Here is a 16,740-nt window from a genome sequence, read left to right as displayed (position 1 = left end):
GTTGGAGTCATTAAAACTCGTTTTTCAACCACTCCACAAATTTGTAGTTAACAAACTTTAGATTTGGCAAGTCGGTTAGGACATCTACTTTGTGCATGACACAAGTAATTTTTCCTACAATTGTTTACAGATTATTTCACTTATTCCAGTGGGTCAGAAGTTTACATACACTGAGTTGACTGTGCCTTTAAACAGCTTGGAAAATTCCAGAAAATGATGTCACGGCTTTAGAAGCTTCTGATAGGCTAATTTACATAATTTGAGTCAATTGGAGGTGTACCTGTGGATGTATTTCAAGGCCTACCTTCAAACTCAGTGCCTCTTTGCTTGACATGATGGGAAAATCAAAAGAAATCAGCCAAGACTTCAGGTTCATCCTTGGGAGAAATGTCCAAACGCCTGAAGGTACCACGTTCATCTGTACAAACAATAGTACGCAAGTATAAACACCATGGGACCACGCAGCCGTCATTCCACTCAGGGAGGACACGCATTCTGTCTCCTAGAGATGAACGTACTTTGGTGCGAAAAGTGCAAATCAATCCCAAAACAACAGCAAAGGACCTTGTAAAGAAACAGGTACAAAAGTATCTATATCCACAGAAAAACGAGTCCTATATTGACATAACCTGAAAGGCCGCTCAGCAAGGAAGAAGCCACTGCTCCAAAACCGCCATAAAAAAGCCAGACTACGGTTTGCAACTGCACATGGGGACAAAGATTGTATTTTTTGGAGAAATGTCCTCTGGTCTGATGAAACAAAAATAGAACTGTTTGGCCATAATGACCATCGTTATGTTTGGAGGAAAAAGGGGAAGGCTTGCATGCCGAAGAACACCATCCCCACCGTGAAGGACGGGGGTGGGAGCATCATGTTGTGGGGGTGCTTTGCTGCAGGAGGAACTGGTGCACTTCCCAAAATAGATGGCATCAATCGGAAGGAAAATTATGTGGATATATTGAAGCAACATCTCAAGACATCAGTCAGGAAGTTGAAGCTTCATCGCAAATGGGTCTTCCAAATGGATAATGACCCCAAGCATACTTCCAAAGTTGTGGCAAAACGGCTTAAGGACAACAAAGTCAAGGTATTGGAGTGGCCATCACAAAGCCCTGACCTCAACCCTATAGAAAATATGTGGGCAGAACTGATAAAGCGTGTGCAAGCAAGGAGGGCTACAAACCTGACTCAGTTACACCAGCTCTTACAGGAGGAATGGGCCAAAATTCACCCAACTTATTGTGGGAAGCTTGTGGAAGGCTACCCAAAACATTTGACCCAAGTTAAACAATTTAAAGGCAATGCTACCAAATACTAATTGAGTGTATGTAAACTTCTGACCCCCTGGGAATGTGATGAAAGAAATTAAAGCTGAAATAAATCATTCTGTCTACTATTATTCTGACATTTCACATTCTTAAAATAAAGTGGTGATCCTAACTGACCCAAGACAGTAATTTTTACCAGGATTAAATGTCAGGAATTGTGAAAAACTGAGTTTAAATGTATTTAGCTAAGGTGTATGTAAACTTCCGACTTCAACTGTATGAAGCAACCTTCAAAATATAGTTTACAAGGCTACCAATTACTTCACACTGGAAGGTAAAGCTACCCTTAAGAGAAAAGTGTTACCTTTACTACATCAAAACTACCTCATGAAAAATGTTATCTAAATCTTTAAATGTCATATAATACAAAGTTATGAATTCAAGAACACATCACTCTGGAGTCAGATGTTAACAGTGCAATGAGATCAGTGTGACAACCAGAAAGTGAGTGTGTGTTGACTGTAGTTGAAGTAGTTCTACTACCGAAAACACTACGATGATTTTAATTTAGTTAACTACTGCCAAGCTAATGCAAAATGTAGTTAAATTACTAGTTGAACGACATGTAGTGGAACTACTCCACAACACAGGGCAAATGGCGTTATCTGCAAATAAGAAAATGTGGTTTGTGCTTTGAATGTCCAGTTTGTTGAAGAACATGTGGCTATTTGCACCTTTGGGGCCTGGCAGAACATGTATTGTTTAATTAAAGATGACATTCATCACTTCAGTGTTATCTCTTTATTCTGATTGTAAACATTGATTTCAAGTCCCCAAGTCTCCTATTTACAAAAAATGGACAAAACAAGATTGAAGTCATTTAATTTTTCCTGGAAATCCATAGAAGACCATGTCAAATACAGCATAAAACATATCGCAATTACAAACTCTGATTTCAAATTAGTTTACAAAAGCTTGCATTTCCATGCCAACATTTGGGAGTCAAATCAGCTGATTTCAAAATACTGTCCCTCTTCCATCAATATAGTTAATGTCTAAACGTCTGGGAATTTTGCTATAAAATTTGTCATATTCTATATATCAAAGTGCACCATTTTCTATGGTTGTACAGTATCTAACACATTATCACAAACACATAGAAACCCCAAAAACCTCAAAAAGTGTGTTAGAAAGGCTAAACCAACAACGATTATTTTCAGAGTCATTCTAGACAAATTACAGAGACACGTGAAATTTACCTCCCAGAATAGAAGACAATATTTTCTGAAGGATACTTATCACTCACAGTAAAATAGATTTACTTTGTGTTCTTATATTTCACTTTGGTCCCAATGGAAGACTAGTTTCATGGCACAATTTGCTCATCACATAGATGACATAAACATACCTAAAACATGCCAAAAACAGAGACTAAATATTTTCTGAAAGCAAGTAGAAAGGCGGATTCCCAGATATAAAGAGCATTGCTTAGTAATTTAAAAGGCACAATTTAGAAATATGTAAATAGACTATAGTACATTTTCAAATGACATCAAATGATCAGTGCGAATAGGGGTTTGTTCTTCATGGGTGTATTCATAATTGTATAACACCAAAAACTTTGCAATAATCTGTTGGCCAATTTTCCTTGCAAGAACTATTCAATTGCACAGCCGCTTACATTTCACCAACCAATTTGCTTTACAACCTTTTCAACACTACGCCAGAGGTAGAGAGCTTGAGACGCAGCATGAAGACATACGTGGGTCTAGAGGAGCCACAGGGTACCTCATCCAGATGTATTTGACACATTTAGAAACGCAGAAAGTTAGCAGCACCATCTAGTGCAGCTTTATATGTGAAAACCCAATGCATGAACATATTAAACAATAATTGTACTTTTACCCTGCAGTATAGCATAGCTCGCTATGCTGATGTCACAGTGATCATTCTATTCAGCACAGTATTAGAATATCTCCTGAATATCTGATGAAAATGATGTGCTAATGTTGCAGTTGATATTATTTCAGTTGAATTTTTCAAATCAAAATATATCAATATAGTGGGTCAATGGATATAGCTTCATAATTGGGAAGAACACCCAATACTACTGTTCACGTACGCAGGAGTGTTTTAGTGTGAAATATCTCTGACTGATATTATTGCTGTATATTATTACTTTTCTCCACCTCTGTTGTCCCTCCCTCCCTTTTCAAAGCTCTCCTCTCAGACGTGTGTGCAGGTCCTCCTGATCGATTCTGCCCACCTGGGAGTTCCAGCGGTGATGTGCCAACAGTGCCAGGTTCCTGGCTGAGATGGCGCTCATCTCCATGGCGCTGGCTGCCCACTCCACAGCATTCAGGTAGTACAGGCGCTCATGGAGGATGAACGGAGGGGTCCTACGGTGAGGTGGATTGTAAGCGGGGTACGCCAGCCACTTCGTTTCTGAGGTGGAGTCCCATGATAGGAACATGTCCCGGAGCTGCTCCTGGGACAGAGGCTGAGGAGAGAACACCTTCCACACCTTGCTCTCGCTGGCTGGCGGGCGTAAGTAGCTTGGTGGGATGTGCACAGGGTCAATAGAGCTCAGGCTGTTGATGATGGAGCCCTTGGTGTCTGTGGTGAGAACGTCTGACACACTGAAGGTAGAGGGCTTCTCAGAGGTGCCCAGGTAGGACACGTTGAGGAGGCCGTGGACCAGGGTGGTGACAGTCTGGTGGTAGCGCCCAGGGTACTGGGAGGGGATGGGCGGGGAGAAGCCTGCAAAGGTGATGTCAGACTTTCCCTGGTGGAGAGGTGTGGCCACAATCACTATGTCATACAGGGAATGGGCGGAGCCAGAGTCCCCAACATAGTTTACCTCATAAAGACTGGCTGTGATACCTGTGAACAGGAAAGAGAGACTGAAAAGATTTGGCATGGGTCCTCAGATCTTCAAAAAGTTCTACAGCTGCACCATCGAGAGCATCCTGACTGGTTGCATCACTGCCTGCTATGGCAACTGCTCGGCCTCCGACCGCAAGGCACTACAGACGGTAGTGTCAAAGACCCCCTAGTCATAGACTGTTCTCTCTGCTACCGCACGGCAAGCGGTACTGGAGCACCAAGTCTAGGTCCAAAAGGCTTCTTAACAGCTTCTACCCCCAAGCCATAAGACTCCTGAACATCTAACCAAATGGCTACCCAGACTATTTGCATTGCCTGGCCCCCCCCCCCCCCCCCTTTTACGCTGCTGCTACTCTCTGTTATTATATATACATAGTCACTTTAACTCTACCTACATGTACATATTACCTCAATTACCTGGACTAACTGGTGCCCCCGCACATTGACTCTGTACCGGTACCCCTTGTATATAGCCTCCATTTTTTTACTTAACACTTATTATTTCTTAAAACGGCATTGTTGGTTAAGGACTTGTAAGTAAGCATTTCACTGTGAGGTCTACACCTGTTGTATTCGACACGTGACAAATAACATTTGATTTGAGTAGACCCTTAGCAGCTACAGAACAGATTTTATATAACTTGCAGATTTATGTACTAAGTACCTGTGCTGTTAGTTACTTGAGGCATTTGTGTATATATACACATAATTGCACCCCCTTTTGCCCTCAAAACAGCATCTATTTGTCGGGGCATGGACTCTACATGGTATTAAGCATTCCACAGGGATGCTGGCCCATGTTGACTCCAATGCTTCCCACAGTTGTGACAAGTTGGCTGTATGTCCTTAGGGTGATGGATCATTCTCGATACAAGGGAAACTGTTGGGTGTGAAAAACCCAGCAGAGTTGCAGTTCTTGACACTCTCAAACTGGTGCACTTGGCACCTACTACCAAACCCCGTTCAAAGGCATTTAAATATTTTGTCTTGCCCCTTCACCCTCTGAATGGCACACATACACAATCCATGTCTCAAGGCTTAAACGTCCTTCTTTAACCCGTCTCCTCCCCTTCATCTACACTGATTGAAGTGGATTTAACAAGTGACATCAATATGGGATCATACTGCTCTTTCCATGACATAGACTGACCAGGTGAATCCAGGTGAAAGCTATGGTCCTTTATTGATCTCACTTTAATGTTTTGTACACTCAGTGTATGTACCTGCTTTAGATGGTCGCAACTTGACAGAGATAGCAGTGACTCGTGCTGGGATGAGCTCGGCCTTGCTGTGGTACAGGAGTCCTGAGCACACCTTCTTATTACCTCCGTCCACTGCCCACAGGCCTGGGTCTGCCCCTGCTAGAGACACCGCCCCTGGAGACAACATCACACCACACATTTCACAAGGATTAGTTCAGTTTCCTTATGTTTTCAAGATAAAAAACATTTGATTGGATGGCCACATAAGAGCACTCAGAACCACTTATCAGACCACTTTGGTGTGCATTTCTTTTTGTTACCTAAAAACCTACCCACAAATCCATTGATGCGCACACTTTGGCCATAGTTCACACGGGTGACAGGTGCCACAACGTCGTTGAGGAAGCTCTGAGAAAAGCCCTCCCCCAACATGGCCTCCTCCAGTGTCTGATTGGCTAGTGTGAGGAAATCGTCACCACCCATTGCATGCAGGAGCTTCTCCACACTGGTGAAGGAGTAGCCAAACTGCTGGTACTGGTAGATTCTGGAAAAACAAGAACCAAAACATCACATACCTACAATTAGCACTCTTCTCTCATTAATAATTTCATAATTTTCAAAGGTTTTGACTGCTCAGTTGTAAATAGACAGGTAGCAGAAACTAAAGTCTCACCTCATGAACTTATCCAGAACACTTTCCACCCACATCTGCATCCGCAGGAAGTTGAACCCGTACCGCCAAAGCAGGCGCAGGAAGTTCACAATAAACCAGTCACTCTCTTCAAAGATGAGCTCTTTTCCATTGAAGATGGCCATTTTTCCAGGGACATCCCGCCTCTGGGAAAGGCCTGAGAGAAACAGGGGAGAAATAAAGATGTGTGTCATTAGACTGTCTGTGCATGTGTACTGCAATCTTTCAGGAACAAGCAAGTGTGTCTCTCATAGGCCAACATGTCTCACCTAGTCTTTCAAGGAAGTGCTTCATGTGCAGATTTAGAGGGTGGATAACTGCGCCCCCCGTCTCGTACTCATAGTCCCCCATGTTGTGGGTGGCCAGTCGCCCCCCCACAGTGCCTGGCTCAAACACATCGATCTTCACCGCTGCCCCAAACTCCTGTCTCAGGAAGTAAGCTGTTGCTGTGCCACCGATGCCCGCTCCAACCACAGCTGGTAATAGAATGAAACCGCAATGTCATTAGAGGTCCAAGGGGAGTAAAATGAACAATTCATAAGTGAAAAAATGTGTGTCATGTAAATATGTGTAATAGAAATGCTCTCTGGGCCAATAGAACTAAATTCATGGAGATTTGTGAACACACCTATGCAGAACGGATGTACTAGTGTGTAGCCACACAACACTGGATGCCATTGACAATGGAATGTGGAGTCTGGACTAGGATTGGTTTACCTATCCTCTTGGGTGGATCTTTGTCTTCTGGAGCTGAGGCTAGACTCCTCCGTCCAGCTTGACAGAGCCCCAAGAACAGGAGTGCCCTGATTGACATGGTTCTTGAAATCATCATGGGTATTCAATTCCTTTCAAGAAAGGTTATCTGAGTAGAGATAAAAAAAAAAACATATTTCAATTACAAAAATAACATAGGCTACACATTCACACCTGATCAGTAGTCAGAAACATGTCACTTTAATATGATTGTGTGAATTGCTGGGTCAATTAAGGACAGACAGCATAGACTGGTGGTGACATGTGTACTATCAGTGTTTTCAATAAATGTGTTAATCTCTCTGGGTCAAAGGGCAGCACACTTGATCTTTTGAGGAGCAGTCTTTCATGGAGATGGGCATTTTTTACTGTTTGATATCTTAAAAACATAAATGATATGACCCCTCTTAGTTATTTGGCTAAAATCAGACAATTAAAAAGGTCTGATAACTGATAAGTGTACACTGCTCACCATTTCAAATGTCAGTAGAGGTGAAGACTTCTCAAGGAGTTCACAATGAAGTTTTACTAGCTACGAGTTTACAAATGATTTTAAAAACGAAGCAAGCTATTGACTTATCTAACTCGTAATTTGGTCAAATAAGTCGCTGAGAAACAAATATAGATCCCGCACAGTATTTTAAATTTAAAGTTAAGACTTCAAAGCGGAGACTTCGGTCACGTCGGTACCATATTGGGAACCGGAAATTACCAAGATAATGCCGGAAGCTAGAGTGGATGTGACGTTGTTTGTATTAGAACGGAGAGGCATGCTTTCAGCCTTCTAATCTTGCAATAACTTATCGTATGTAATTGGTGTGGCTGTTATTCAGCTGTGCATCGTAGCTAAACGTTATCTTCTAACAGTTCAGCTTAAATAGTCACTCAAATGAGAGCAACATTTGAGATGACAGAGGCACATCAAGCTCGTGTACTGAAAACCATTGAGGATATGGTTCAAAGTTTAGAACGGAACCACATTCGCAAGATGCAAGTAAGTGGTCATGTAAATGCAATTTCAGCTATGTTCAAAACATCCAATATAATCCAGTATATTGTGCAGTGCATTATCAACAAATCACCCTCTCTTTCTCCATGCGTACATCATTTGCAACCTGTAATTGTCAACACTTGGGCTTATCAGGTGCCCAGTTCAAAAATGTAAGAAAATCTTTCTTGTGCATAATGTAGCCAGGGTCTCATGTTGAAGTGCAGTGCAGAGTGCTGCGAGCGCTCCATAGACTCCATGTCACAGGTGCACAATTGTATTGAACACTGCAACACCCCTCTGGCTCAGGCCCAAGGACTAGTGACCAATGAACTGGAGAAATTTCAGGTGAGTATTTTTTGTTTTAGTTGATAACAACTTGAATATCTTGTGACAGCCGATACAGAGAATGTGTAGCTTGATTGTGATTATTTTTCTGACTCTCCATGCCCAGGACCGGCTGACCAGGTGCACCATGCACTGTAATGACAAGGCCAGGGACCTGTTGGACTCTGGGGCCAAGGAGCCAGCCGTGCGGGCCCTGATGGAGAACTGTGTGGGCAGCTGTGTAGATGACCATGTCAACCTGATCCCCAGCATGACACAGACTCAAAGAGAACCTGAACTCTATTCCACAGTGAGAAGGGGAGAGCGTACAGCAGATGCACGAGACATCTTGGACTCCATGCTACAGTGACAAAGGGGTTCATAAAGTTTACTCTCGGACTGTAATAACAGCAAGGATATCTAAACAATTGGAAATGCAGTGTTTCCCCTATATGCATTTGAATAATAGATGCATTGATGTATGCCCAAGGAAGACCCCATAACCCCCCCTCTCCACACTAACTGCTGGAAAAAATCCTAGGCGTAACACTGAAATGGCAGATCCAATACCTCAGTGAGGGAAAAGGACATTTGGGGTTTACAGCTTGCAAGGGTGAGATTTGAGTCCATGTCAGCAAGGGTGGTGGGGATATACCTCTGCTCAGTCAGAAGAAACTACAGATCCCTTGCAAACTGGTTGGCCTACATGTTTCTGTGTGGAGCACTTACTGTTTATTGGTTTAACTTAGACCAGAGACATGCCAGATGAATGTTCTCAGCAGGCCTGTGACCACAGAATTGTCTAACATCAAAATACTGCTATTCGTGAACTGTGTGTGAGGGTAATTTATTACATTTCCTGATAACCTAGCTGTTGTATGATTGTCTTTATTCTGCCTGTGACTGTGCTCTTAATATCTGCAACCTGTTCTGTGAAACTTTCCCTCCATCAGTTTTTTTTATATAAAAATGTAAACTATGGTAAAAAGGGAGGAATTGCATTGGTAATATATTTTAGCCTGAAATTCTTTAGCTGCGTCTTTTGGCAAGTCATCAAAATGTGAATTATAATGCAACACACACACCTTATACAGCTTTTGAAAACACCAGTTTTAATAACTAAGCATGTACAGCATAGTGAAACCTGTATAATGTACAAATGTATGCACAGACACTAACGGTGAACTAATTGACAGCATTTCAGTGAGGATATTACAGCACAAGTTATTAGTCATATGTACAGGATACACATGGTATACACTGTCCAACGAAATGCTTACTTGCAGGTTCATTCGACAATGCAGCAATACGATATGAATGACTGCAAAGTGTGAAGGTAAGCCCCCACTGTTGAGGAAACTGACAGATCAGTAAACTATTGTCAAGACTGCCATGTAACTTTGGTCCAAAATAAATCAATATGCACAACATCTTACAATACATTAAGGCAGGTATATTACAATTATCCAAAATGTAGACTAGAAATTAAAGTAATATTTTGAAAGTTTAAAAGCAGCACCATATTCTGCCATAGGTATTTGAAATTCACATCTAATTCAGACCCACTAGTGGCCAACATACTCAACTAGCAATACCGTATGTGTTAGTAATTACATAGATAGTAATGGATAATTCCCTGTGAGAGATGACCATGGTCACACTTCTGATAGCACCACAGCCCACCCGTGTGGACTATTTATTGGCAGTGTAAGTTTTTTTTCTTTCATTAAAAAAGCAAAATAAATATAAAAAGGCATATCAAATGAATGAAATCAAATAACCATAAACTGAAGAACAATGAATATTTTTGAAAAACAACGTATCCCAAAACACAATAGACTGGGCTAAAGAGCATGCAGATGCCAGGGCTGTGTGGGGTAGAAGCTGTGGGCCACAGCCTGGGGCAGGGGGGCTGGTTGAGGGTGTGGAGCTGATATCAGGATACACTGCGGGCGCTGCTCTCTGGTTCAGGGGCATCAGGACGGCGGTCCATATGAGGAGATGTATACTGGAAGTTACAGCACACATAGAGGGGGAACGACAAGAGCCGACTGTCCAGGTTCATCACCACATACTCCTGGAAAAGAGACAGGAGTAGAATGTAAGTTACAGCCATAATTATTTCATCCGATTCAGGCAATACTTAAGACCGAGATGTGTTAATTTCAAGAGGGGAGGAAAGTTTCAGAACGTAGATTATGTGTGGTCTGACTGACCTGGTCTTTCTCCAGGGTGAGAAGCTGGTAACCAGTAGATCGACTACACACCAGCTTCCCACTATTATCAAAGGAGGCCAGGCGTAACCTGAACAGAGATGAACAGCGAATGACAGGTGAGGGGCTAGTCAGGCCTGACAGAGCACATGTAAATCACGTGGCAGTTATACAGAACATAATTATACCATTACTACTACACACACAATGCACTGCCAACCTTTGAAATCTATAGCTGTCCTATGCGTGTTGTGCTGATCACAGTCTAGGTCCTGTCTGCAGCGTGGAACACTAACCTGTATGCTAGATGCCTCCGAGGCTGCAGACTCACAGCTCCCCCACATGGCTGGCTCAGTGTATTCCTCTTGAACACTATGAAGCGGTTGGTGTAGGTCACTAGCAGGTCAAAGCCAAAGTTGAAACCTGTCCACCGCCAACAGTACTAAGCAAGAATAAAAAGTTAAAACATCCTCTTATTTTATCTTTGCTTTTAAGTGCTTATTATATGATTCAGAATAAATCATTTCCTTATTACACAGAGACTAATCGTTTGACTCACATCTCCATCTTTGGTCAGTTTCCTGCCACACCTCATACTGCTTGACTCAAACTCCTCCTTGTTGGCATCCTGTGGACTACAAACACAAATGTCTTACTATAGAAATAAATAGTAATGGCGTCTTTTTGAAGGCATCAACTCTGCCATGGTTCATTGGACAATGCCTACGTAGAAATTAATGTTTCTTTTTGGTTAAACGTGGAAAATAAGGTCTGTGGTAAACACAGGCTTAGGAGATCTTATACATTTTGTTCTGTGAAATTATCTTCGTCAGCTAATGTCACTTTTTGTGAATTTTGAAGCGTTTATGTAATAAATAAAAAACAAAGCACATAAAGGCTTCATAATTCATAAAGGTCATGTTAACTGACTGATATTATCTCACAGAACAAAACCTATAAGATCTCCTAAACCGGTGTTAACCTCAGAACTTATTTTCAGCGTTTATCCCAAAACCCTATTCTTTCCCCATTAATTTCCGCCATGGGGTGGCCGAACGAACCAGAGGTAACTCATTTCAGGGTTTTAGGACTACAAGCTGGCGAGCTCTATTCTAGCGGAAATATATTTTCAGTCACTGAAAGTGGCAGATTGGCATTAATGTTGTCATGGTGCGATATTGCTGGTTTGGAGCTCCAGTTCTCACCCATTGTCATTGTCGTGCTCCGTCCGTAGCATGGCAAACCACTGGCTCTTGTACACGGAAGTCAGCCAATCTGTGGTATGAGGAGTTGAACAGAGTAGATCAAAAATGACTACAAAAACAGTTAAGTGAATGTGAAACATAAACCACTATCCAATCATCAACCTTACCGGGTGGGAGAATGTTGTCTCTCTCCAGGATGCGTGCAGACGCCAGGTCGTTGATGATGTATTGAAGGCGCACGTGACTGAAGACGGGAGTAAAGGGAGCGCCGTCCTCTGTTTTTAAGAAGGGCTCCTCCTCTCCCAACTCTGCAACAGCATGCACGTAAGGTCCATTAGAAAAGACTGGTCAGCCAGCGTCTGTCTATTCTAAAACCCCTTGTTCAGATAGGCTTGTAGCTAGCTATGACATGCACTGTGGAACAGAACGTACCAGTTCTGCGTTTGCAAAGCCAGGTGTCAGCGTCAGCCAGCAGTTGCTTGATGGGACCGTCCCAGGATGGATTGAGCTGAAGGAACATCCACTGAGGAGAGGGAGAGTTACAAAGAGAGGGTATGAATGAGAACGAACAAATGGGGAAGGGGGAGATAAATCTACGGTCTTCCTTACAGTAGAGACAGCCCAAAAGGCTGAAGTAGTACCTTTTTCAGGGCTGTGTAGACGTCCATCTCCACCTGCATGACGAAGAGGTCAGACGACTGGATCAGCGGTTCCATCACGTCCGCTCTGCAGATACAGCACACACCCCGCTCACTGACCACACAACACGTAGCCTCTATTACCAGTATGTACAACAGTTCTTGTGCTTACGTTGCTTCCAGAGGCAGCTTGGAACTCGGTAGTGACTTACAGTTGACCGGGGCAGCTCTAGCAGGGCACAAATTTGATGAACTGACTTGTTGGGAAGGTGTCATCCTATGACGGTGCCACGTTGAAAGTCACTGAGCTCTGCAGTAAGGCCATTCTACTGCCAATGTTTGTCTATGGAGATTGCATGGCGGTGTGCTCAATTTTATACACCTGTCAGCAATGGGAATGGCTGAAATAGCCGAATCCCCTAATTTGAAGGGTCCACATACTTTTGTATATATAGTGTATGAGCCCTAGGGAAAAATATGAAAACATTAAAGAGACGCACCCTAGCTCCTTCATCAGGTCAACATTCTGATGGGTCATGAGGTTATTGAGGAGCCATTCCTGACACCTGCAGCAGACACACAAGCATAAGCATGTAGAGCGAGACGAAAATAATTAAAATGTGTAATATTATTCAATAGGAGTGTAATGATGGGGCTTACTTCTTCATAACAGAGTCCAGGCCGTAGATGCTGGCAGAAGAGTAATAGCCACACACAGTCTTGACACTAACGTTCTCTTTCATGGTCTCGCCACATTGCTGGATCAGACCATCCTGCAAAGACACAAAGGCATGGCTTTGATCATCTATTATCATTCAGAAAATTCCATTCCAGTAACTTTCAACCCACACATATCACTATCATCTCAACATTATATACAGTTACATTCCATGTAAAATATACTGTAGTGTGATAATGACCATCTACTGACCAGTTGGAGCATACAAGCTGCTGCTAGGATACTGACCACCCTGCTGGGCTTGATCAGAACATCATCCCGGTACAGAGATCCAAACACTACCTGCAGAGCTAAAAACACACACAACAAATGTGTATAGTAACTGCAAAAAAGAAGTTCAGTGACATAAACAAAGCGATTTGTAGTATTTTATTCCTGACAGCAGTATTGTAGTACTCGAGTCCGACTCGAGTCCCGATTTTGATGACTTGTGACTCAACCATTAGTGACTGGGATTCTCCTTTCTCGTGACTTGTATCTGCACTTGGACTGGCTACTATGATAAGCAGAATTTTAGCAGCACTGGGTGCACATATCTGCAAGGGTTCTGTTCTCTAGCAGTGGAAAGGATGCGCCACACCTGGCACACGCAGCCGACATCAGCTGGTGAGCTGCAGGGGAGCAAGTGATGATTGTGGGCAGACAAGTAGGCAGGCAGGCTCCGCTTCGATCATCGGCTAAGCGACACATCGCGCAAGCGACTGTCCTGCTTCCCCGTAACCACCAGTCAACTGTTTAGCTTTGCCTGGTTAAGAAACACAAAGTGCTTTAAGAAATTGAAAACAATACTAGTATCGAGTTTTTATTCGTGACTCGACCATTGATGACTCGGACTCCAGCCATAGGGACCTCTAGACTCGACTTGGACTCAAGGTTTAGTGACTCGACTACAACACTGCCTGAGAGTGACTTAAGTCCTCACCCTCTGTGTCGATGTTCTGGTCTGGGATCTCTAACGGTATGACCATCATGTTGGACTCCTTCCAGGATCCACTGAACATGCTGGAGAAATACCCTGACTACATAATTAAAACACAGGGAGGAGAGAGGGAGTGGAATGAGTCACAGGCATTGGCTTTGTTGAGACTTCAGTGTGTAGTGTACACAGAACAGTGCACTAACCTGGCACAGGTAGACTTTGTGCAGGTTCCACTCCTGCCCAAGGGCACAGATGCGGATGTCACTGTTCTCGCCGTTCAGGAACAAGGTCTGATAGATGTACTTAGAAGTGCTCTTTAGCTTCTTCCTGTTACAATTCCAAAACAAACCAGCAGAGGGCAGGCCAAGGTTAGAAACAGGCTGGCCATATGAAAGACATGAAAGATGTGTGAATACCTCACCTGTGCTGTGAAGGGCTCTCTACATAGTCTACGCAAACAGAGTAGACAGCGTCGCGTTCCAAAAATTCTGCCGCACACATGTACGTGGAACTACGTAGTGCGTGCCGCAAACGGGGCTCTGTTTGTGTAGACCTTTAGTGTGTTTTTCTCTTACTCTGTTTTGCTGTGTGGTGTGTGTGTGTGTGGGGGGGGGGGGGGGGGGGGGGGGGGGCACCTGTGTTCATGAAGTTGTGTGTATGCGTATGGCTCTTCTCACCTCCGTGGTGTGTCCAGTAAGGCATCTTCCTCATCAGGCTCACTGTCACAGTCGCAGTGTGCAGTCCGTTTCCTCTTTCTGCACTCACATCCATGCTTGCCACTGGCACATGCAGTCTCAACTGCTTCCTCCGGATCCTGGGAGGAGGCCTGCATGCGGCTGCCCAGGGTGCCCATCTCTCCCCTGTACACTACACACAAAACAAGACCGTCAGCATGGATGCATTGTAATTCATGAGCTTCACTACTCAGGGGTAAACTAGATTAGGTCACTTTTTTGTTGATGAGTAACTATTTCTTAAAGTTATCTAGGTTCAGACCAGGAGAACTTTCACAGTTGTTTATATACACTACATGACAAAAAGTATGTGGACACCTGCTTGTCGAACATCTCATTCCAAAATCATGGGCATTAATATGGAATTGGTCCCCCTTTGCGGCTATAACAACCTCCACTCTTCTGGGAAGGCGTTCCACTAGATGTTGGGACATTGCTGCAGGGACTTGCTTCCATTCAGCCACGAGAGCATTAATGAGGTCGTGCACTGATGTTGGGCGATTAGGCCTGGCTCGCAGTACGGCGTTCCAATTCATCCCAAAGATGTTCGATGGGGTTTAGGTCAGGGCTCTGTGCAGGGCAGTCAAGTTCTTCCACACCGATATCAACAAACCATTTCTGTATGGACCTTGCTTTGTGCACTGGGGCATTGTCATGCTGAAACAGGAATGGCCTTCCCCCAAACTGTTGCCACAAAGTTGGAATAAAATAATCGTCTAGAATGTCATTGTATGCTGTAGCGTTAAGATTTCCATTCACTGGAACGAAGGGGTTTAGCCCAAACCATGAAAAACAGCCCCAGACCATTATTCCTCCTCCATCAAACTTGACAGTTGGTACTATGCATTGTGGCAGGTAGTGTTTTCCTGGCATCCGCCAAACCTAGATTTGTCCATTGGACTGCCAGATGGTGAAGCGTGATTCATCCCTCCAGAGAACACGTTTTCACTGCTCGAGTCTAATACACCACTTCAGCCGACGCTTGGCATTGTGATGGAAACCCTGTTCATGAAGCACCTTACGAACAGTTATTGTGCTGACGTTGCTTCCAGATGCAGTTTGGAACTTAGTAGAGAGTGTTGCAACCGAGGACAGACGATTTTTACTCACTACGCGCTTCAGCACTCGGTGGTCCCGTTCTGTGAGCTTCGTGGCTGAGCCATTGTTGCTCCTAGACGTTTACACTTCACAATAACAGCACTTACAGTTGACATTGGCAGCTGTAGCAGGGCAGAAATTTGCCTAACTGACTTGTTGGAAAGGTGGCATCCTATGACAGTGCCACGTTGAAAGTGTCTTACTTCTTCAGTAAGGCCATTCTACTGCCATTTGTCGTCTATGGTGATTGCATGGCTTTGTGCTCGATCGTATACACTTGCCAGCAACGGATGTGGTTGAAATAGCCTAATCCAGTAATTTGAAGGGGTGTCCACATACGTTTGTATATAGTGTAAATGATAAACACAATTAAGTCCTGTCCTCTGACAACAATACTGCGGTAGCTAACAACGGTAGCAGGCTAACAATCTCAGGCACTGTGTCCAGCTATCATTGTTTTTGTTGTTGCCACAGCTCCTTAGCTAGCTACCTACACAACACAGCTAGCTAGCTACTTTAGCGTACGACCGGGTAGCTAATACATGTAATAGCTAGATAATTTACGATATACAGAAACTTAATTTACCTGATATATATAACAAGGCAAACCCGTCGGCTAGCAAGCTTTGTTGACAATGAATTTAAGCACGCCTAGCTATGTTGCTAGCCAGCTCAGCTGTGACAGGTCACAGACGTAACTTAGCTACTGTTAGCTAGTACAGTACCTAAACAATAAGCCTCCTCAGCTAAATTTTTTGGGACAAAAAGGTAATTTAGCACCAGATATTGCGGAGCTAGTTAATCCGGCCAAATACGATCTACCAATAGCCTGAACATCATTAGTAATGTTTAAAAGGATATTTCAAGAACCATTGTCAAATTGTCTTCCTATTTTCCATAGCTAAAACGATGCAGATACCACAGGCTCAAGATTTGTCTTCTTCTAGCCTGCTAACTATGATGTGCCTCACGCGCTTCTGCGCATTGTTGCCATCTACTGTACTGTAGGTGATATGCAGATTTGGACAGGCTACCTGGTGCTAGCTAGTGTGGGAATATGTTTATATTGGATGATTGT

General features: G+C 43.5%; 3 protein-coding genes across 4 annotated transcripts; 1 reads left to right on the top strand and 2 right to left on the bottom strand.

Annotated features, from left to right (window-relative positions):
* Nucleotides 1-2,134: 2,134 nt before the first annotated feature.
* pcyox1 (prenylcysteine oxidase 1) lies at nt 2,135-7,542 on the bottom strand. Of its 2 annotated transcripts, none has more exons than XM_045690214.2 (7): nt 7,274-7,542; nt 6,766-6,910; nt 6,318-6,524; nt 6,031-6,205; nt 5,678-5,901; nt 5,379-5,531; nt 2,135-4,152 (listed from the first exon to the last, which is right to left on the bottom strand). In XM_045690214.2, the coding sequence occupies exons 2-7, from the start codon at nt 6,878-6,880 to the stop codon at nt 3,482-3,484; spliced, it is 1,545 nt and encodes a 514-aa protein (XP_045546170.1). In that variant the 5' UTR covers nt 6,881-6,910; nt 7,274-7,542; the 3' UTR covers nt 2,135-3,481. The 2 variants fall into 2 exon arrangements, with proteins under 2 accessions (XP_045546170.1, XP_013986859.1); XM_014131384.3 differs by having other exon boundaries at nt 5,690-5,901.
* Nucleotides 7,500-8,986, top strand: LOC106564906 (protein FAM136A). Its single transcript, XM_045690249.2, is given in 4 exon segments — nt 7,500-7,795; nt 7,993-8,137; nt 8,244-8,389; nt 8,391-8,986. Coding segments are annotated over 3 exon segments (321 nt in total). The 5' UTR covers nt 7,500-7,795; nt 7,993-8,002; the 3' UTR covers nt 8,431-8,986.
* A 216-nt stretch (nt 8,987-9,202) lies between these two features.
* On the bottom strand, nt 9,203-16,618 carry LOC106564898 (germ cell-less protein-like 1). Its single transcript, XM_014131397.3, has 15 exons — nt 16,249-16,618; nt 14,508-14,697; nt 14,034-14,157; nt 13,834-13,930; nt 13,104-13,201; nt 12,833-12,945; nt 12,673-12,738; nt 12,176-12,260; nt 11,967-12,057; nt 11,702-11,842; nt 11,535-11,604; nt 10,889-10,964; nt 10,626-10,771; nt 10,333-10,420; nt 9,203-10,193 (listed from the first exon to the last, which is right to left on the bottom strand). Exons 2-15 carry the CDS (start codon nt 14,681-14,683, stop codon nt 10,053-10,055), a joined length of 1,512 nt encoding a protein of 503 aa, XP_013986872.1. The 5' UTR covers nt 14,684-14,697; nt 16,249-16,618; the 3' UTR covers nt 9,203-10,052.
* Nucleotides 16,619-16,740: the final 122 nt, after the last annotated feature.

Source organism: Salmo salar, chromosome 01 (genome assembly GCF_965601325.2).
Source record: "Salmo salar chromosome 01, fSalSal1, whole genome shotgun sequence".
Classification (NCBI taxonomy): domain Eukaryota; kingdom Metazoa; phylum Chordata; class Actinopteri; order Salmoniformes; family Salmonidae; genus Salmo; species Salmo salar.
This window is presented reverse-complemented; position numbering and strand designations above follow the sequence as displayed.

Bases quoted from the DNA above. Each gene is read 5' to 3' on its own strand.
- LOC106564898 (XM_014131397.3), bottom strand. From the start codon at position 14,683: ATGGGCACCCTGGGCAGCCGCATGCAGGCCTCCTCCCAGGATCCGGAG. The intron at 12,946-13,103 runs GTCAGTAGATGG...GTGTCTTTGCAG, and splicing joins CAGCTTGTATGCTCCAACTG to GATGGTCTGATCCAGCAATG. The intron at 10,965-11,534 runs GTGAGAACTGGA...TTGTGTTTGTAG, and splicing joins GAGCACGACAATGACAATGG to TCCACAGGATGCCAACAAGG.
- pcyox1 (XM_045690214.2), bottom strand. From the start codon at position 6,880: ATGATGATTTCAAGAACCATGTCAATCAGGGCACTCCTGTTCTTGGGG. The intron at 5,902-6,030 runs GTGAGACTTTAG...TTGTTTTTCCAG, and splicing joins GTTCTGGATAAGTTCATGAG to AATCTACCAGTACCAGCAGT. The intron at 4,153-5,378 runs GTACATACACTG...TCCTGTTCACAG, and splicing joins GTTGCGACCATCTAAAGCAG to GTATCACAGCCAGTCTTTAT.